We start from the raw sequence: 21,043 nt of genomic DNA, 5'->3' as shown, positions 1-21,043 counted from the left end.
GCTTCTCTTGTGCCTGGATTCTCTTAAAAATTGGTTTTCAAATTAATAAAACAAGAAATACTTGTTATTAATTTTTTTGAATACTGCAAAATAGTATATGAGGATACTTTGGAAGGTTCATGGAAAATTACATTAAAAGATAAGTTTATTTTGGTGCAAAAGTTTTGAAATTCTTGTACACTTTTCCTATAATGTACATTTTCCATAGAATTTTTTTAAAAGTGTTATTTGAAAGGCATAGAGAAAGGGAGACAGCATGGAATTTTTGAAGATCTCCTCATACGTGAAGAGTAAAAATTCTTCTTAGTTTCCAGCTTCTCTATTTCTACTCCCAGAGGCACCCACTGTTGCTACTGCTTGTAAATACTTGCAGGCATTTCCTGTGTGTGTGTGAGCATACAGGAGTATATCTTCCTTTCTCAGATGTTGTGCTTGTGTGCATCTGTGTGCATGGGGATATGTTGAGTGTGTGTGTCTGCACATGTATATGTATGTGTGCATGTGCTTATGTCCACGTACGTGCCTGTGTGTGTCTATGTGCACGTGTGTGGGTAGAACCACCCTATTCATCTGTTACTGCCTGCCCCTATCTTGCACGAATCCACCATGCTCTGTATAACTAGTCCCTGGCTGATGGATAATGGGGCATTTCCATTTTTAAAAATGACCCAAACACTACTGTAATCAGTATGTGTCTCATGCAAGTATATTTGTGGAGAAATTCTTAAAAGTGGAACATTGGAATTAAACGTTTTGATAGTTGCTGCTGAATTACCTTAGACTATATCCAGTTGTGCTCACAGTAACAGTGGACGAGAGCTCCTACTGTTAAAGAGGTGAGTGCCACTTTTTACTGTTACGCCACTGTGGAAACACTCTCAGTGGTATCCAGGTTGTTTTGATTGTGAGTGGTACGGCAGATCTCTTCCCATGTTAATTGGCTATTTCTACATGATCTCATTTGATTCTATCTCAATAAGTGAGTAGCAGTGTCCCAGGATATACATAGAGGTGACTTCCAACAGGTCAAGGAAGATGAAATTATAAGACAAGTTTATTTCTGTACCAGGAAATATAAAACCATGCATAGTTTTTCTATAACGTGGATTTTCCATGAATTTTTTGAAGTTTTCTCATATTTATCCCACTCTACAGAAGCGCAACCTGGTGCCCAGAGACGTGCAGGCTTCCCAGTCACACAGCTGGACCTAGGACTGTGACTTCCTGTTTCTCTTCCCAGGGAAGCCCCACCCCTCAGCCGCCAGTTCTCTCCCGGCTCCTGAGAGGACACACATCTTGGTGGAGGTTCCACAGCCTCCCAGCGGCTCTGCTCCGCCCTCGCTACCTGCCTTCTCTCCCGGCTCAAGACCAAGGGCATGGTTCAAATAGGAAACCACATCCCTAACAGCGCAAGCAGGCTGCCGGCTGCCCCAGGGCTTCCCAGCTCCTGGTCTCAACTTTCTGCACTTGGCCCTTGTCCCTAGTCTCCCGCCAGCTTCCCGTGTGATCTCGCCTGCACAAGCCCGCGCTGCCCCCTGCTGTAGAGAGCTGGGGCGGCAGCTGTCCAGGGAAGGCCCAGTTTGTGGTTTGTCTTCCGTGCTTGTGGGCCCCACGTCCAGAAAGCAGGTGAAGCCACTTTCTGTGAAATCTCGGTGGCTCTGATTGGAACCTCCTGCTACTTTCTCAGCCATCCTCTCCCTTCCTGCCGGCAAGTCAGGAGCTGACATCCACGGAGATGGGAGTGGCCTCTGTATGTGTCTAGGCAGGCAGGACTAGGGCCATTTCAGCCCTTGGAGGTTACATAGGTGTACCTACTATTTATGAGGCAGCAGCTTGGTCCTCTAGGATGTCACAAATGTCACCCCAGAAAGAGAACCAGTGCATCACAACAAAGGTACGCGACAGGAGGTGTATCATATCCGTGCCCTGTACAAGTTGGGGAGTGTGGGTTTCTGTGGCTACTGCTTAAATGTGTGTCGGAATATCTGACAGGACATGCAGGGAATTAGCAGTGTTACCTTTTTCTGGCTATGGTCAAGGCAGGTTGGGGGCAGAGATGGGAGGCCTTTCCCTGTTTACTTTTTTATACTACTGATTTATGAATCAAGACGTTAAATAAGAAATTAATGAAAACAAAAAATTAGGGCCTTTGCTTTTCTTTTTAAATCGTATTTATTTATTTTCATCTTATTTGAAGTGCAGAGTGAGAGAGAGGGGTATCTTCCACCTACTGGTTCGCTCCCCAAATGCCCATAACAGCCAGGACTGGGCCACGCTGAAGCCACGAGCCCGGAACTCCATTTGTTGCCTCCTAGCAACAATGCATTTGCAGGAAGCTGGATCAGAGACAGGGTAGCTGAGACTTGAACCAGGCACTCAAATATGGGGTACCTATGTCCTAAGCAGTAACTTAAGCCACTGCACGAAATGGCTGTGCCGGGGGCCAACTGTTTTGAGGACTGTCTCCCAGGCTTAGGGAGACGAAGAGATCAGGGGAATTTAGTGCTCCATTGTGCAGAGCTGATCCTCAGAGCTTCAGTCCAGGGAGGAGCTGGGGGGTGGGGGGGAGGCCCAGGCCTGTGAATCGGCAGTGACACTGACTGCAGCCTGCCCGGCCCTCCCTGTCCCCTAGTTTTTTGTTTAGTTTTGTTTTGTTTTTTGACAGAGTAGACAGTGAGAGAGAGAGACAGAGAGAAAGGTCTTCCTTTACCGTTGGTTCAACCCCCAATGGCTGCTGCAGCCGACGTGCTGTGGCCGGCGCACCACGGGGATCCAAAGCCAGGAGCCAGGTGCTTCTCCTGGTCTCCCATGCGGGTGCAGGGCCCAAGCACTTGGGTCATCCTCCACTGCACTCCCGGGCCACAGCAGAGAGCTGGCCTGGAAGAGGAGCAACCGGGACAGAATCCGGCGCCCTGACTGGGACCAGAACCCGGGGTGCTGGCGCCGCAGGCAGAGGATTAACCTATTGAGCCACGGTGCCGGCCCTATCCCCCAGTTTTGAAAGCACCAGAGAATTCTGCTTTTCTTTATTAGGGATCCCAATTTTGGAATGACCCTTGCTGGAATTCTCCCCAACATGACTTCTGGAGTCATCTGGGCACAGGCCCAGGAACCCAAGGATCCCCAGTTCAGTGTTTAGTCTTGGACACTGGCAAAGTTATCACAGACTTTGGAGGCTAATTTTTTTTAAAAAATTTTATTTATTTATTTGAAAGGCTGTATTACAGACAGAGGGAGAGACAGAGAGAGAGGTTGTACATCTACTGGTTCACTCCCCAGATGGCTACAGTGGTCAGAGCTGCGCCAGGCTAAAGCCTGGGGCCAGGAGCTTCTTCCAGGTCTCCCACATGGGTGCAGGGGCCCAAGGACTTGGGCCATCTTCTGCTTTCCCAGGCCATAGCAGAGAGCTGGATCGGAAAAGGAGCAGTTGAGACTGAACCAGTGCCCATATGGGATGCCGGTACTGCAGGCGGAGGCTTAGCCTACTGTGCCACAGCACTGGCCCCTTGGAGGCTAATTTTTTAAAAAAAGATTTATTTTATTTATTTGAAAGGCATAGTGACACAGAGAGATAGGGAGAGACAGAGAGAAAAAGATCTTTTATGTGTAGGTTCAACCATCCCCAAATGGTTGCAAATGTTGGGGCTAGGTCAGGCCGAAGCAAAGAACCAAGAAGTCATCTGGGTCTCCCATGTGGGTGGCATGGGTCTAAGTAATTGGGCCTTCTTCCTGTTCCCTCTCAGGCACATTAGCAGAGAGCTGCATCGGAGGTAGAGCAGCCAGGACTTGAACTGGCACTCTGATATGGGATGCTAACATCACAGGCTGTGGTTTAATGCACTGTCCCCATGGCCAGCCCCAGGAGGCCAATATTTTCAAGTGATCCTAGAGGCTGGTTGGACTGAGCCCGAGGTGAGGGTTTGAGGAGCCACAGCTAGAGCTGCAGAGGCTGGGGACAGGTGGGGCCTGAGTTGAGCCTGGAAAGCTGGTGGGCTTCACACAAATCCTGTCTTCTGGGCTATCAGGCTGGACAGCAGAGTTAACTTCTCTCCGTGTGGAAGCTCTGTCCTCCCCCCCTCCCCTCCTTCTTATGGGGCCAGGAGACCTCACCCACAGTGAGCCCTGCTTCAGTGTTCAGAGAATTCACTTAGATCTGCTGATGCAGGCAGCTGGGCCATGGGTATGGGCAAGGGCAAAACAATGACTTCTGCCATTTTTTGACTTAATTTTTATTTATTTACTTTTATTGTTTATTTGAAAGGCAAAGACAGAGAGATCCTCATCCTCTGTTTCTTTCCCAAATGTCCATAACAACCAGGAGCCAGGAAGCCAATCTGAATCTCCCATGTAGGTGGCAGGAACCCAACCACTTGAGCCATCATCTTCTCTGCTTTTCAGGGTCCACACCAGAAGGAAGCTGGAATCAGAAGTGGCATTGGAACTAAGATAGGGATATGGACATCCCATGTGGCATCTTAACTCCTGTAGCAAGTGTTGCTGAGTGCCATATACACTGTCTAATCCATGTAGAATGCCCCAACTCAGCTGGACGAGGGTTGATGGGATACAATGCTATTCTCTATTGTTAGTTTACTTCTGTTTCTAACTCCTGTTATCCACAGATGGGGAAATTACTTCCAAGCCTATGGTGCTATTCCTGGGACCGTGGAGTGTTGGTAAATCCACCATGATAAACTACCTCCTTGGGTTGGAAAACACTCGATACCAGCTCTATACAGGTAATAGATTTTTGTGTGTAGGTAAAAGTGCTATGAAATATAAAACATTTTTGTATGTCTTCACTGTGGTTGTGAAAAGCCCATAAAACAAACTGGAAGTTACACCAGTACCAGACTAGCATTATTCACAACGGCCAAAAAATGGAGACAACCTGATGTCCAGCAGTGGATGGATGAATAACCAAAATGTGGGCTACCTATATAACGAGGTACCAGTCAGCCTCGGAAAGGAAGGGCCCCCGGCTGTCAGCACACATCAGGCGGTCAGGTATCTAAGCCAGGCTGCACATGGACAGACCTTGAAGGCACTGTGCTGAGTGAAACAAGCCAGACACGAAAGAACAAGGACTGTTGATTCTGCTTGCTGAGGTACTTGCAGTGGGCAAGTTCGTGGAGACAGAAAGTAGAACCCTGGCTTCCAGGGGCTGGGGAGGGGGCCCTGCGGAGCTGCTGTTGAATGGAGGCTAGGTCAGGAACATGTGCAGGTTCTGAGTGTAGATGGTGCTGATGGCTGCACAACAGTGTGAATGCACTTAGTGCCCCGGAACCGTGCACTTAAAATTGGCTAAAATCGCGAATCTTGTGTTACAATTAACAAGAAGCTACCGTCTAAGCAAACACATCCTATTATGGTGACAAAACCCTCCCTGAGACGCCCCTCCTCACCCACACTAGCTGTAGGTCTGCTCCAGAGGTCACTGTGCTCCCCCGGTTCTCACCCTGTGTGCAGGCGCCGAGCCCACCACCTCCGAGTTCACGGTCCTCATGCATGGGCCCAAGCTGAAAACCATAGAGGGCATCGTCATGGCTGCCGACAGCGCCCGCTCCTTCTCACCCCTTGAGAAGTTTGGCCAGAACTTCCTGGAGAAGCTGATTGGCATCGAGGTTCCCCACAAGCTTCTGGAGCGTGTCACTTTTGTGGATACACCAGGCATCATTGAGAACCGCAAGCAGCAAGAAAGAGGTAATTTAGCTCTCATTTCTGGACAGCGCGAGCTCTGCCTTAGGAAACTGTTTTTGACAGTGGGTGTAGGCGGGCAGGGGAGAGGAAACGTGGCTGGTGTTGTCCAAGACCAGGACACGCAACCTTTGCCTGCACCCCCTCCTTGTTTTCACCATGGTACCCCTGGGTTTTGGAGTACTTCGTCTTTCCACTTCCCATGGCTGGGTTTGGCTTGGCCACGATCGGCGTTTCTCCGGGGGAAAGGACCAGTCTTCTCTGTGGCGTCTCCTGGAGGTACAAGCTGGGCAGAGTTGTCTTTGGGAGCCCAGGCTGTCCTGGCTAGTCGAGGGCCTGGGCTAGCTGGATGCCAGGCCAGGTGTATTTGACAACGGGCTGAATTGGGTCTGAGGCTCTTGGGCTTGCTCTGTGTTGAACTCTTCCTGTTCCTGTTTCTGCTTTATCAGAGGTACCTAAGTAGGGTACTTCTACCTAAGTAGGGCAAGGCCTACTTGCCTGCAGGTGGCAGGGGAGGCCACTTTGGGCCTGGAAGGCATGAGGCTGTGACACAGGCCACTGAGAACTGCCACTGTGCGAGCTGTCTGCAGAGATGAGTCCCAAGCATGGCAGGCAGAGGTGCATCTGACCATGGGCCTGGTCATGGTGATAATGCCATTTTGGCTCTAACTAAACACTGTTTTATTAGTAGCAATCATTATCATTAATAATCATTAATAAATATAATAGTAAGTTGACCTTATTTTACATTGGATGATTTTAGGCATCAGTAATTGGACATTATAAAAAAAAATCTGAGTGTTTCATGACAGGTATCCCGTATTTCCTCACATTGTAAATAAGAAAACAGAAGGGATGGGGCTGGTGCTGTGGCTCAGTGGGTTAACGCCCTGGCCTGAAGCGCCGGCATCCTATATGGGTGCTGGTTCGAGACATGGCTGCTCAACTTCCAATCCAGCTCACTGCTATGGCCTGGGAAAGCAGTAGGAGATGGCCTAAGTCCTTGGGCCCCTGCACCCATGTGGGAGACCCACAAGAAGCTCCTGGCTCCTGATTTTGGATCAGCGCAGTTCCTGCCTTTGTGACCAACTGGGGAGTGAACCATCAGATGGAAGACCTCTCTCTTTCTCTGCTTCTCCTCTCTCTGTGTAACTCTGACTTTCAAATAAATAAATAAATCTTAAAAAAAAAAAGAAAACAGAAGGTTAAGAAGTTAAAGGAATTTCATTTTTTAAAAAAATTATTTATTTATTTGAAAGGCAGAGTTACAGAGAGGCAGAGGCAGAGAAAAAGAGAGAGAGAAGTCTCCCATCCACTGGTTCTCTCCCTAGATGGCCACAATGGCTGGAGCTGCACTGATCTGAAGCCAGGAGCCAGGAGCTTCTTCTCCCACATGGGTGCAGGGGCCCAAGGACTTAGGCCATCTTTTACTGCTTCCCCAACCACAGCAGAGAGCTGGATTGGCAGTGGAGCAGCCGGGACTCCAACCAGCGCCCATATGGGATGCCGGCACTGCAGGTGGCGGCTTTACTGCTAAGCCACAACACTGGCCCTAAAGGTATTTGGAAATAATGAGTCCCTGCTGTGTGACTGACAGTTTTAGTTGTGCTCTCCTAAATGGTTGGCAACACAGTAGTATTTGTATCAGTTTAGGTCATTGTTCTTGTCTTTGGTAGTGAAAATGCTGGAGTTTAGAAACACCGATCAGTAGAAAAGCCCAAATTCTCACCCAGTTTTTGCTAACATGAGGCCCCGTTTCTTTTTTTTTTTCTTTTTTCTTTTTTTTTTTTTTTAAGATTTATTTATTTGAAGGCAGAGTGACAGAGAGAAGGAGAAACAGAAAGAATCTTTTATCCGCTGGTTCACTCCCCACTAGCTGCAGTGGCCAGGCCTGGGTTACGCAAAAGCCAGGAGCCTGGAACTCCACCTTAGTCTCATACATGGGTGCAGGGGCCCAAGTACTTGGACCATTTTCTGCTGCCTTCCCAGGCACGTTAGCTGGAAGCTGGATGGGAAGTGGGCAGCTGGGTCCTGCTGTGCCACAACACTGGCCCTGAACTCTCATTTCTTCCCCTAAATAATGCACCTTCCCTCTTGTGTTCTTCCAAGTCTCTGACCTCTGTCTTTCAGCATTGTTGCCATTGCCCCAGGTCTTTTTTTTTTTTTTTTTTTTTTTTGACAGGCAGAGTGGACAGTGAGAGAGAGAGAGACAGAGAGGAAGGTCTTCCTTTTGCCGTTGGTTCACCCTCCAATGGCCGCCGCGGTAGGAGCGCTGCGGCCGGCGCACCGCGCTGATCCAAAGCCAGGAGCCAGGTGCTTCTCCTGGTCTCCCATGTGGGTGCAGGGCCCAAGCACTTGGGCCATCCTCCACTGCACTCCCGGGCCACAGCAGAGAACTGGCCTGGAAGAGGGGCAACCAGGACAGGATCGGTGCCCCGACCGGGACTAGAACCCGGTGTGCCGGCGCCGGAAGGCGGAGGATTAGCCTAGTGAGCCCCAGGTCTTTTTATTTTTTGTATTCACTCATTTATTTATTTTAGACAGGAGGAAAATCTCCATTTTGAACATGTATTTTGCTTCACTGGAGATTTGGAATTCACTGTAGATTAGAGCAAGGATCAGGCTGTTCTTGGTTAAAAGGTTGGTGAGGGGCAGGAGATATGTGATTGAGTCTTTAATACTCTTCATAAACCCAGAAAATCCCCAGTGCTTTGACTTGTTTCCGCCTGTGGGATGGTTTGGTTCTGAAAGAAAGTACAAGGGTCTCTGAGTGAGGCTCAGCTTGACTTCTCCTTCCCGTCCCCCAAAGGCTACCCTTTCAACGACGTGTGCCAGTGGTTCATCGACAGAGCTGACCTCATCTTTGTCGTCTTCGACCCCACCAAGCTGGATGTGGGCCTGGAGCTGGAGACCCTCTTCCGTCAGCTGAAGGGGCGCGAATCCCAGATAAGGATCATCCTGAACAAGGCGGACAACCTGGCCACACAGATGCTGATGCGGGTTTACGGGGCTCTCTTTTGGAGCTTGGCCCCTCTCATCAACGTCACGGAGCCCCCGAGGGTGTACGTCAGCTCCTTCTGGCCACAGGAATATAAGCCTGACACCCACCGTGAGCTGTTTCTCAGAGAGGAGATCTCCCTCCTGGAAGACCTGAACCAGGTGATTGAGAACAGGCTGGAGAACAAGATCGCCTTCATCCGCCAGCACGCCATCCGGGTGCGTATTCACGCCCTCTTGGTCGACCGCTACCTGCAGACTTACAAGGACAAAATGACCTTCTTCAGTGATGGGGAGCTGGTCTTTAAGGACATTGTGGAAGATCCGGATAAATTCTACATCTTCAAGACCATCCTGGCAAAGACCAATGTCAGCAAATTTGACCTTCCCAACCGCGAGGCCTATAAGGACTTCTTTGGCATCAATCCCATTTCCAATTTCAAACTCCTCTCCCAGCAGTGCTCCTACATGGGAGGTTGCTTCCTGGAGAAGATCGAGCGGGCCATCACCCAGGAGCTGCCCAGCCTCCTGGGGAGCCTTGGGCTCGGGAAGAATCCAGGTGCTCTCAACTGTGACAAAACAGGGTGTGGCGAAACCCCCAAGAATCGCTACAAGAAGCACTAGATTGTGGTGTAGCTGTTCTCAGCTTCTGTGGGTGAATGAGCTTGTGTCCTGTCTGAGAAGTCCTGGTTTATTAACCCTTTGAGCCACACTGCAAGAATCGTCGTGCGTTGGAAGTGTGGGAGTTCCTTGAGGCCAGTGGTGGGGGGATGGCGGGTCTGGGGGGAGAGTGGAAACTGTGAATAATAGTGTGCTTGTCTTGTGGCTTCACTTAGGAGGCCTGACACGCAAGTCAGGCTCCCTCTGCTTGTCCTGGGTCCTCCCTTGGTCCCTTGGAGGGACAGAGAGCAGCTAAATTCTAGTGTACACTTCTGAATCACCGAGGAGCAAATAAGCTAAATGCAGCTGAAGTTCCTTTTCCCTGTATGCTGGGCAGGTAGTGAGGACCTGAGTGATAACCAGTGCTCAGGCCCGCATCGCTTCCTTCCACACACACAGCCCCCAGCCTCCTCCTGAGCTTGTACTCACTTTCAACAGGGGTGCGTCTTGGGGGTCTGAATCGGGCTGGGTTTTGAGCCTGTCCCCTGGGTCCTGTTTCTGGTTCCCCAAGGGGTGGGGTGGTGGTGGCACCAAAGTGCCAAGTGAGAACAAAGGTCCCGGGTTAGGACAAGGCTCTGCCTTCCCCAAGGTCCTTTCTCTGACTTCATTGTCTAAGCTTGCTGAGCAGCCCGTTCTGTATGGGTCCCAGCCGGCAGGCAAGTGGTCAGCGGATTTGGGTAACTTTCCCCTCGGAGGTGACTGGAGTGAGGAAGTGGAAGGGCTCAGAGGGTTAGTTGGTTTGCAGTGTGTCTTTGTCTAATGCATGTCCTGGAAAACTCAGATCCCAAGGCGTTGGGTTTCCGAGCAGACAACAGAGATCTTGCTCCTCGGCACAGGGGGCGTCTCTGGGCAGCCGGCAACTCCCGAATTGAAGAGGAGACTGTTTCCACAACTCCTCTGTGGGAACGCTCGGCAGAGGGGTAGTTCCTTCCCGGTTTCCGTTACCACGGCTCTTCCTTTCCTTTCTTCTCCATTCCCTGATGCACCAAAACTTAACATGTGGAGGAATCTCCTAGGAGAGTCAGAACCAGCACCAGCCCCGTGGTTCTGGGCACAGCTAGGCTTCTTGCCTGCACTTGGTGCAGACGTCCGTGAACGAACCACAGCAAGCCAGGCCCTTCAGATACCGCCGGGTGTGCCTGTGAGTACATCGTCTGAGAGAGGCTAGGGAGGTGACATCCAGAGAGGAGGAACCCGTATGAGTCCTCCATGGCCAGCCTGCGCTGCCATCTCAGACTGGGCAGAGGGGATGGGTGTTGGGGGAGCAGCAGCCTCTTGGTGAAAGGTGCATGGGGAGTGGTCTGTGCAGTCTAGGAGATGGCCCAAGGCTGCCTGGAGGGGTTCTCTTGGGAGCAAGCAGGAGCAGGACCCACCGGCACCAGGAGGTCATTCTGGACCAGAGGGAAAGTGAAAGGGGGGGCAGAGCGATAGGCGCTCCGCGGATTGGGCAGTGTAAGCAGTGTAAGGCAGTCAGACGAGGGCCACCCAGAGCCACAACTTGGGAATTCCTGTTTCTCAGGAGCATTAACGGTCTGGTGCATGTTGCTTTTGGCTTTGTGGAGCGCCTGGAACCTCCCCCAGGAAAACCAGCGGCTCCAGGTCTCCAGGACTTGTTTCCTAGGAGCAAGTCAACCAGGAAAAAAAAAAGCAAGTTCTAAAAGGAGCATCCAAGGAGCCTAATGACCTGGGAATGAGCTGGAATCTGTCTTGGACTTTTCTTCTCATTAAAAAACAAAAAAGCCTTTGCCTCGTTCTCCCTCATTTGCCCCCAGGAGTCTGCCCCTCCCGTCCTCCTCCACGCCCAGGAGCTGCCTCTGGCATGTCTTGTTTTTCTCTGTGCAGCCAGGAGAATAAAAATGCAGAACTGCATGGGCCCTGTAGCTGGTGATGTCATCGCTGCTGTGGGGTAAGCGAAGCTGACAGACTTGTAAGTATGGATATTATGGGGGGGGAGTTGTTGTATTATCAGTGTCCCCCCGCCCCGGGATGCTTCTTTTCTCTATTTTCCTTTTCTTGTGGCTTCTCTCAGCTCTGTTCTTCCCACACTTTGACCTGCTGCCCCCTGGTGTGTCACTCAGTTGGCACAAGTATTAGGAGCCTGTTTTTTCTGCCCAGTGCTATGGAGGTAGCTTTCAGGCAGAAACCTGGGGCTGGGAACTGGGGGGAACTTAGATCCAGAGATTGCCCCAAGAGAAAGGATTATGCATAAGGATTGTGCCTGGACAGCGGCTGGTTCTGCCTTCTTCAGGGAGGGAGTCTCAATAAAGTTCCAGCCTCTCTCAGATGCCTGTGCTTTCTGGTCCTCTCCAACCAGGCGACTTTCCATCGTCCTTCGAGCTGGCAGAGGGACCACTTTGTAAGTTTCTTGGGGATAGACCAGAGATCGAGGAAGTGCTTGCCCAGTGTTGGATGCCTGCTCCCTGCCTTCCAGACACTGAAGATGGTTCCCTCCCTTAGCTGGTCCTGAAACCAAGGTCTCTGTCCTGTGACCCTCTCCCTAGCCCCTCAGCTCCTGTGGGTCTCCACGTTTCCCTCCCCACATCTCCTGCAGTGGCCAGGCAGGTACCCCATTTTGGTCACACTCACCTGTGTGGCTACCTGATACCTGATGGCTCTGCTGGAGGAAGCCAGAAAGGTCTGCCTGAATGGTTAGGGTAACCTCCTTGTAACTCCTCAGAGAAACTCGGATACATCCGTGACCCTGGGCCAGGGCCCCTGCCACCACATGCTGCTCTTATCCATGTCCTGCTGGGAGCTCGACTTCTTCAACTAGGAGGTTTACCTCTGGGGACCTTGAAAGAATTCCATACCCTCTCTGAGAGCACAGTTCGAAAGGGAAAAAACTGGGCCCTGGGGAGGAAGTGGGAGGTTGGGAATAACCAAAAAGGGAGCGTGGGACCTAAACACACAGGCTGCCACCAGGCAGTCACGCCAGAGAGGATACTGGATTCAGCGGCTGCAGCTGAAGTCTTGAGTTCTTCCAGCTTGGGCTGGGGGGGTAGGCCTCGGGGCTGTTGAGGAGGGCACAGCTCCCCCTGCTCGCCTTCTGGTTGGGAGTCTGCAGTCCATGGTCTTGAACAGCTGAGAATCTGACCTCCCAAGGCCACTTCCGCTCACTCACCTACCTCAGGTGCCCTCCCACCATTTCTGGGAGAAATATGGAAACTCCCCTGGAAGAGGGAAAGTAGGTTAGGTGTGTTTTGAAGTTACGTGTAGGTAACGGGACAGTTCTTACATCAAAGTTGTACTATTTCACAAGCCTCATACTCTACATTCATCTGTTAAGTCGGCTGCTGAGACAACAGAGAAACAAACAGAAAATGGAGAAGCGAAATCAATTCTAAACACAGCCACACACTCACAAGGGCTGTGAATGGGAGAGCGTCTTATCAGTGACACAGATAAGGGGTGTGCGAAAACATGTATGTGAGGATGGTATGTAAAAAAACGTGCAGGTGTTTTTGTGGCGAAATGATGCCCAAGCCCCTTAGCACGGTGCCTCCTAACACTCAGGAACTCACTGCCCCATGCCATCCCACCAGGTGGGCTTTGGGGGCAGTGAAGAAGGTGTCTGTGTGCTTTCTGGTGTCAGAGAGGGCCCTGGGGGCATCGTTGTGTTGGGGTTGACTGTGCGGGTGTGGATTACAGATTATGGGGGTTTGTGCATATGGAAATGTATGCCTCAGGTGCACCTGGGTAGCCAACCCAGATGGAGACCCAGAAGATGTTTCACCAGGCCTGGGTATTGCAGAGGTCTCCCACCCCAGGGAACTATGAGGTGAAAAGCCTTGGGCAGTTCACCAGTTTGCGTTGGTTCACCCCCCAAGTGGCCGCTACGGCCGGCGCACTGTGCCAATCTGAAGCCAGGAGCCAGGTGCCTTCTCCTGGTCTCCCATGCGGGTGCAGGGCCCAAGGACCTGGGCCATCCTCCACTGCCTTCCCGGGCCACAGCAGAGAGCTGGACTGGAAGAGGGGCAACCGGGACAGAATCCGGCGTCCCAACTGGGACTAGAACCCCGGGTGCTGGTGCTGCAAGGTGGAGGATTAGCCTAGTGAGCCGCGGCGCTGGCCCCAATTGCTTGATTTTTAAAAAGGTCAGTCAACACCCCAAAGCTTGTTACTAACAAAATTTTCAACAGTTAGAAGTAATTTTTATTGGAACATTGGGGATTGTTTCCTGAACAAAAAAGAACTTAAATGAAAAAAATGTTAACTCCATTTCATTTGGTCTTTCTCATGATTTTGTCAAGTAGATGGGGCAGCTATAGTTATATCCCTAGATCCAAATTGGACACCAAATCACCAGAGAAGCCTACAGACTTCTGCCTGAATTCACTCCATGACAAAGCAAACAAAAAAGCCAATTTTCTACCCATTTCAATATTCCCTACTACATCACAGTGAGTTGTGTTTATGTTTTCAACCAAGTTTACAGTATGTTTTTCTGACACATTAAGAAATTTTATTATTTGTGAAGATTACAAAAGTGTTAGTTTAATTCCATTTTATCCAAATTCATTAAGTTTTCCCACCACAATTTCAAGAGATTTGAAATCTTGCATATAAGGGCATGGCCTGTTCCCTGCAGGAGCCACCTAGAGAGGGACACAGCCACCAGGATTGGAGCAATCAGGAAAGTCCACCCTGCTGAAGCGACCCCATTTTCCAAATCTTATACCAGGGCAAATGGTCTGGGAAAGGATTTTCTTGCTCATTTCCAAACGAAGGTGTTTGAAAGTGACTAGTGCATAGAAATATTAAATTTATTTTAACGCATAATTAACCCTGAGGAGAAACCGTTTACCCACTACCAGGGCTCTTCTGAGAATTCTGAGCCACCAGGGTGTCACCAAGCTTGGGAAGGGAGTGGAATTTTTAGTGGACTTCGAGAGATGGGCAGGTTTGCCAGGTGGAGATTAGCGGGAAGGCTCCTGGGGGGAAAGGCTGGGAGCGGCAGTGAGCTAAGTTAGGGAAAACCGGGACTCAAATGGAGACCTGAGGGGGTGCCCTTGAGGCGCCTCAAGTTTCTGAGCAGCGGGGTCCACGAGGAACAGGAAGACCCAGCTGGTGGCTGCACCGGGCTGGCTGCAGGGGCCGGAGCCGGGCACCCAGGAGAACCAGCGGACGGGGGCGCCGAAGGGAGGCAGTGCAGAGAAGCCCAGGCCATCAGCCTGGCCCCTCCTGGGACCCGCCGCTGGGGGATCGTGGGGCTGCAGCTCGCGTTCCGGCCACGGTCCCCTCGTCCGGAGAAATGGCAGCGGCCGGAGGGGTCTCGGCCTTCCCAGTGGCTCTCAGGGGCCGCACTGCGCAGTTCCGGGGCTGGGTCGTGAGGGCACGGAAGCGGGCACCCGGCTGAACCTGGCCTTGTCCCTCAAGTCCTGGTCTCCTCGCGTGAAAGACGCTGGACACTCGGCCTCCGGTCAGGGAGGGACCTCGCAGTCACGCGTGGCCGGACCTGCCGCCGAGTACCTACCGCAGGCTCCTCCCCCCCGCCCCGCCCCGCCCCCCGCCCCGCGGCTCTCCTACGCATGCGCCGCTCCGTCGCGCTCGGCCCCGCCCTTTCCCGGGCGCAATCCCGCGCAGGCGCGGCGGGAGCGCTTCCTGAGTGGGAGCTGGGCGCCTTCTCCGAGCCGTCCGGGAGTCGGTGGCGGGACGGGGTGGGCGTCGGGCGCGAAGCTGCACCGCCACCTCCTCTTCGCTCCCTGCCATGGCCCTGGCTCCCTGGCCGGACTCCGCCGTCGCCCCCCTCAGCTGAGGTGCCGCTCCGGGCCGGCAGCCGCCTCACGCCGCGGTCTCCGCGCCAAACCTGGGCCCAGTCGGCTCCTCGCCGCCGCCGGGGAGTCGTCTCCGGGACCAAGGCCGGCGCTGCTGTGCGCTCCCCTCACGCGGGCACCCGGCCTCGGCCCTCGTGGGCTTCGGAAAGAAGCTGGAGAGCTTGCGAGGATCGCGAAGGCGTTGACTTGTGGAAAGGACACCAAAGACAGATGGGCGCTGGCCGTTAGTAGAGGGAGGTTTTCACCTGAGGCCAGCCCCAGGTAAAACAGGAAATGAGAAATTCTCACCCCGCCCTGGAATCCAGGCCTCCCTCCCCTCCTGTGGGTTAAGCGGAAGCCCCTGCTCCCCTCTGCTCACTTTCCCCCACTTCTGGGGAGGGGAGGTAGGGAAAGCACCTCTGGGCCGGGCAGGTGGCCACAGCACATCTGGGGAGACTGGTGACATCGTGCTCACAGTGGCTCCCTTGTGGCTCCCGGGGTTTTCTGATTGACTCATTTCAGGAGCTGGAAAAGACTTGAGACATTTCCTCATACTCTAATCAACGAGTCATTAGCCTCTGTGTCCAGCGACAGGGACCTCAGTCCAGAGCATTTCATCTCTCCTGATAGGATGTTGGGTTAGGGGGCTCTGTCAGAGACAGCATCACTTCCCTTTTTACAACACATTGGTGTCCATGTGTCGCTGCTCCTTGTTTGACTCCTGGGTGTGCTGTAATCTGGGGAGGGGCCTCAATGGGTTGCCCATTGGTTACCGAAAGGAAAGGGAATTTGCTTTTAATTTCCTAGGTTTCCCTGCCCATTTCTTTGGAGTGGAGATCTTTTAGGCATCTGGGACCCTGAAAGGCAAAGGACGGTCTTTGAGAGGAGTTAGGTGACTCCCGGGTAAGAATGAGCTGATACCGCTTAGCTGGTGGAGCTGCACGTCCTTAAACGCTTTACCAGGGACCTTGGTTCCTTTACGGACCTCACTTTCTGGGGTTTTAGCTTGACAGAACACCAAGAAGTGGCAAGAAACTAGTACAAAAGAACCTCTAGTCTAACCCACTAGTTTTACAGGTGCAGCACCCAAGGCTTGGGAAAGGGAAGAGGCTGGTTTGCAGTCACCTGGTGGCAGAAATGAGGCTTGAATTCAGGTCTCCTAACTCCCTCACCTGTTTTTAATTACCTATACCATGAGTGCAGCAGAAATTAGCATATTTAAATTGCATAATTTTAATCAGGCAGTAGGGAAACAACTATGGATAGAATATTCTGGAGCTGGTAGTAGTGGAGTCTTACAGCCTGTGCACCTAGGGCTTTGGGGCCATGGGGCTCAGGGAGGGAGTGGAAGAATGCAAACCCTGCTCTCATTTTCTCCCTCTCTCTGGTCTGCCAAGGCTTCCCATGGACCAAACCCAAGTGAAAGGGGTATGGGAACCTTTAAACATTTTTTAAATTGATTTAAGAAGCAAGAGACAGAGATCCATCTGCTGATTCGCTCCCCAAATGTCTGCAACAGCCAGGGCTGGACCAGGCTGAAGCCAGGTAACTGGAATTCAGTCCTGGTATTCTCTGAGGGTGGCAGGGATGCAAGTACTTGGTTGTCATGTAGCTTTTAATTTTTACTTACTTAGAGAAGCTTAGAATAGTGCAAACAGGTCAGTTCTGAGGTACAGCACATGGTGGAACAGGATGAAGAGGGTACCTGGAGGAACAAGTGGAAGGTATCCAGCATAAGGTGCAAGCATACTTAATCATTTATATTTTAAAATTATCTGATGGGGCTGGTGCTGTGGCACAGTGGGTAAAGCTGCCGTCTGCCGGCATCCTGTATGGGCTGTGGTTTGAGTTCTGGCTACTCCACTTCTGATCCAGCTCTCTGCTGATGTGCCTGGGAAAGCAGTGGGAGAGGGCCCATGTATTTGGGCCCCTCCACTCACTTGGGAGACCCAGAAGAAGCTCCTGGCTTTGAACCCATCCAACTCTGGCTATGGCGGCCATCTGGGAAGTGAACCAGGAGAGGAAAGATCTCTCTCTGTCTGTCTCTCCCTTGTCTCTGTACCTGCCTTTGGAATAAATAAATCTTTTTATTTTAAAGATTTATTTATTTATTTGAAAGATTACACAGAAAGAGGAGAGGCAGAGACACAGAGAAAGGACTTCCATCTAATGGTTCACTCTCCAATTGGCCACAACGGCCAGAGCTGTGCCGATCTGAAGCCAGGAGCTTCTTCCGGGTCCCCAACGTGGGTGCAGGGGTCCAAGTACTTGGGCCGTCCTCTGCTGCTTTCCCAGGCCATAGCAGAGAGCTGGAAGTGGAGCAGCCAAGACTCGAATCGGCACTCATATGGGATGCCGGCTTCAGGACAGGGAGTTAACCTGCTGAGCCACAGCCGGCACCATAAATAAATCTTTTTTTTTTTTTTTTTAAAGCAGAGTGAACAGTGAGAGAGAGAGAGAGAGACAGAGAAAAAGGTCTTCCTTTGCCGTTGGTTCACCCTCTAATGCCGCCGCGGCCAGCGCACTGCAGCCGGCGCACCGCGCTGATCCGATGGCAGGAGCCAGGTGCTTCTCCTGGTCTCCCATGTGGGTGCAGGGCCCAAGCACTTGGGCCATCCTCCACTGCCTTCCCGGGCCACAGCAGAGAGCTCGCCTGGAAGAGGGGCAACCGGGACAGAATCCGGCGCCCTGACCGGGACTAGAACCCGGTGTGCCGGCGCTGCAAGGTGGAGGATTAGCCAATTGAGCTGCGGCCCCGGCCCCATAAATAAATCTTAAAAAAAAAAAGAAAAAGTCTGAGAACCAGGGGAAGATCTCATCTACTGGTTTACTCCCCAAATACTCATATTGTTCTGAGTGAGGAGTGGTGAAGCCAGGAGCCAGGAACTTAATCCGGGTCTCCCATGTGGATAGTGGGAATCCAATTTGAGCTGTGATCACTGCTTCCTAGGATACATGTTAGCAGGAAGCTGGAGTCGGGGGCTGGAACCAGGATAGGAACAACCCAGGCATTCTGATGTGGCCTGCTGGTGTCTTAGCCACTAGGCTAAATGTCTGCCCTGTAGTTTACATTTCTCGAACTCTGTGTTAGGCATGTGTGCCGGCTCCTCGCGTCTTCCCGTAAACTTGGTTCTCTCCATTTGGCAGATAGACTGACTAGTGAAACAAGTGAGGGACGGCGGAATAAGCAGCCAAGTTGACAGCTGCCTCTCCAGAAGCCTCTTTTCTAAAGAACCTTTTTTCTTTTTTTTAAAGATTTGTTTGTTTGTTTATTTGAAAGAGTTACAGAGGGAGAGGAAGAGACAGAGAACATCCATCCACTAATTGACCCACAAATGGCCACAACAGCCAGGCTGTGCCAGGCCAATGCCAGGAGCCTAACTTCCTCCGAATCTCTCACGTGGGTGCAGGGGCCCAAGCGCTTGGGCCATCTGCTGCTGCTTTCCCAGGTGCATCAGCAGGAAGTCGATCAGAAGGGGAGCAGCTTGGCCTGTCTCAGGCAGCAGCATAACCCCATGCCCCATAATTCCCACAACGCCAGCTCCCGAAGCCTATGGTAGTTCCTATGAGTATTTGTGGAGTGAATTAATCAGTAGAAACACAGGTGGTAAATCTCACTGAAGAGCCTTAGCTGTGCTTATTTTCCATAGAACTTGAAGGGTCAGCTCTAAGGACTGAAGGCTCAGCAGAGCTGAGTCGATTTCTGTGGGTGTCTCCTGGTTTGGAAGAGGTCAGCTTTTTTTTTTTTTTTTTTTTAAATTTTTTTTTTTGACAGGCAGAGTGGACAGTGAGAGAGAGACAGAGAGAAAGGTCTTCCTTTTTGCCGTTGGTTCACCCTCCAATGGCCGCCGCGGTAGGTGCGCTGCGGCCGGCACACTGCGCTGATCTGATGGCAGGAGCCAGGTGCTTCTCCTGGTCTCCCATGGGGTGCAGGGCCCAAGCACTTGGGCCATCCTCCACTGCACTCCCTGGCCATAGCAGAGAGCTGGCCTGGAAGAGGGGCAACCGGGACAGGATCGGTGCCCCGACCGGGACTAGAACCCGGTGTGCCGGCGCCGCAAGGTGGAGGATTAGCCTAGTGAGCCACGGCGCCAGCCCGAGATCAGCTTCTTTAGCAGGTGGGGAAGATTGAAGAAACGAAAATCTTGGGCTTCTGCTTGCCTTTCCTAGTAGAAGATAGCTTTTGGAATTATTTTTTTTGTCTTTGCTGTCTCACCCACCTTAGCCATCTTTACCCACCCCTGATTTCTGATATCCCACAGTCTGGGCAGGGGCCCAGGGTTCTGTCTCTCTTCCCTGCTCCACTCCTACTCGCCACTCCACCCACAAGTTCATTTCTGTTAATTGCATTTCTGGTGCTGCTGCTGGAACACAGCGTTCTTTGGAGGCAAACCATTGACCAGTTTGGTTGGGAGAGAGTTGCCAGCACCCCTACCATGGCCTGCTGTAGAGCAGAAACTCAAGCCTGAGAGCATTGGAGCTTTTCCTCTGTGCTTCCTCTTCCTCCACCATCTTTTCTCTTCAGATTTCTTTGGCACTGGCATCTTCTTTCCTAGAGGGTCTCCTAAAGTGTTGAGTTTGTTGTTTGTAATCCAAGCATCTCAGCATGGAAAAGGGACCTGATATGAGTATATATTGCCTACATACTGTGGGCCTGACCCTGTGCCAGATACTTCATATTCATTAACTCATTTGATGCCACAGTAGGTAGAGTATTAGGTAGTAGGGTATTAGGTAGGGGCTTCGCAGACAAGAGAACGAAGGCATTGGTTAGGAAATTTATCAAATCTTGCACAAATATAAAGGTAAAGATGGAATTTGAACTCTGGTCTAATTCCAAGTCCTGTCATGACATACTTTTCAGCATAAGCCATGTTACTGCAGTGTTTGGGTTTGCTTTGTACTTTTTCTGTTCATAGCCTTTTCTTTGTGCAGTTGCTTGCATCACTGGGTCTTGGGCATATGCAATGTATTATGTATGTTTTTTGCTTTTTTAATAAAGCATTTTATTTATTTGCGAGGTAGAGTTGTAGACAGTGAGAGGGATAGGCAAAGAGAAGGTTTTCCATCTAGTGGTTCACTTCCCAAATGGCCACAACATCCAGAGCTGAGCTGATCTGTAGTCAGGAGCCAGAGCTTCTTCCGGGTCTCCCAAGTGGGTGCAGGGACCCAAATGCTTGGTCCATCTTGTACTGCTTTCCCAGGCCATAGCAGAGAGCTGGATCAGAAGAGGAACAGCTGGGACTAGAACCTGTGCCCATATGGGATGTTGGTGCTGCAGGCAGAGGAGTAACCCACTGTACACAGCGCCAGCCCTGTGTTTTTGCTTTTTAAGATTTATTTATTTGGCTGGTGCCACAGCTCAATAGGCTAATCCTCCGCCTGCGGTGCCGGCACACCGGGTTCTAGACCCTGTTGGGGCGCCAGATTCTGTCCCGGTTGCTTCTCTTCCAGTCCAGCTCTCTGCTGTGGCCTGGGACTGCAGTGGAGGATGGCCCAAGTGCTTGGGCCCTGCACCTGCATGGGAGACCAGGAGGAAGCACCTGGCTCCTGGCTTCAGATCAGCGTGGTGTGCCAGCTGCGGCAGCGTGGCCATTGAGGGGTGAACCAATGGAAAAAGGAAGACCTTTCTCTCTGTCTCACTGTCCAATCTGCCTGTAAAAAAAAAAAAAAAAAAAAAGAAAGAAAGAAAAAAAGATTTATTTATTTGAAAGTCAGGGTTACAGAGAGAAAGGGACACACACACACTCACACAGATCCTCCATCTGCTGGTTCACTACCCACATGGCTGCATTGGCTGAGGCTGGGTCAGGCAGAAACCAGGAGCCTGAAACTCATCTGGGTCTCCCACGTGGATGTCAGGGACCCAAGCCCTTGGGCCGTCTTTCTCTGCTTTTCTCAGTTGCCTGAGCAGAGAGCTAGAGCAGAAGTGAAGC

At 51.5% G+C, this 21,043-nt stretch overlaps 1 protein-coding gene across 7 annotated transcripts in view; it reads left to right on the top strand.

The window, feature by feature from the left end:
- Positions 1–11,099, top strand: part of SRL (sarcalumenin) — a 65,752-nt gene extending 54,653 nt beyond the window's left edge. For all 7 annotated transcript variants that reach the window (XM_062179958.1, XM_062179955.1, XM_062179954.1 and 4 more), the window contains 3 exons: positions 4,623–4,739; positions 5,470–5,703; positions 8,507–11,099. In XM_062179958.1, the coding sequence (XP_062035942.1) occupies positions 4,623–4,739; positions 5,470–5,703; positions 8,507–9,318 (1,163 nt within the window). In that variant the 3' untranslated portion in view covers positions 9,319–11,099. The remainder of the gene's footprint in view (positions 1–4,622; positions 4,740–5,469; positions 5,704–8,506) is intronic.
- Positions 11,100–21,043: the final 9,944 nt, after the last annotated feature.

The sequence above is a fragment of the Lepus europaeus genome, chromosome 21 (genome assembly GCF_033115175.1).
Source record: "Lepus europaeus isolate LE1 chromosome 21, mLepTim1.pri, whole genome shotgun sequence".
Classification (NCBI taxonomy): domain Eukaryota; kingdom Metazoa; phylum Chordata; class Mammalia; order Lagomorpha; family Leporidae; genus Lepus; species Lepus europaeus.
This window is presented reverse-complemented; position numbering and strand designations above follow the sequence as displayed.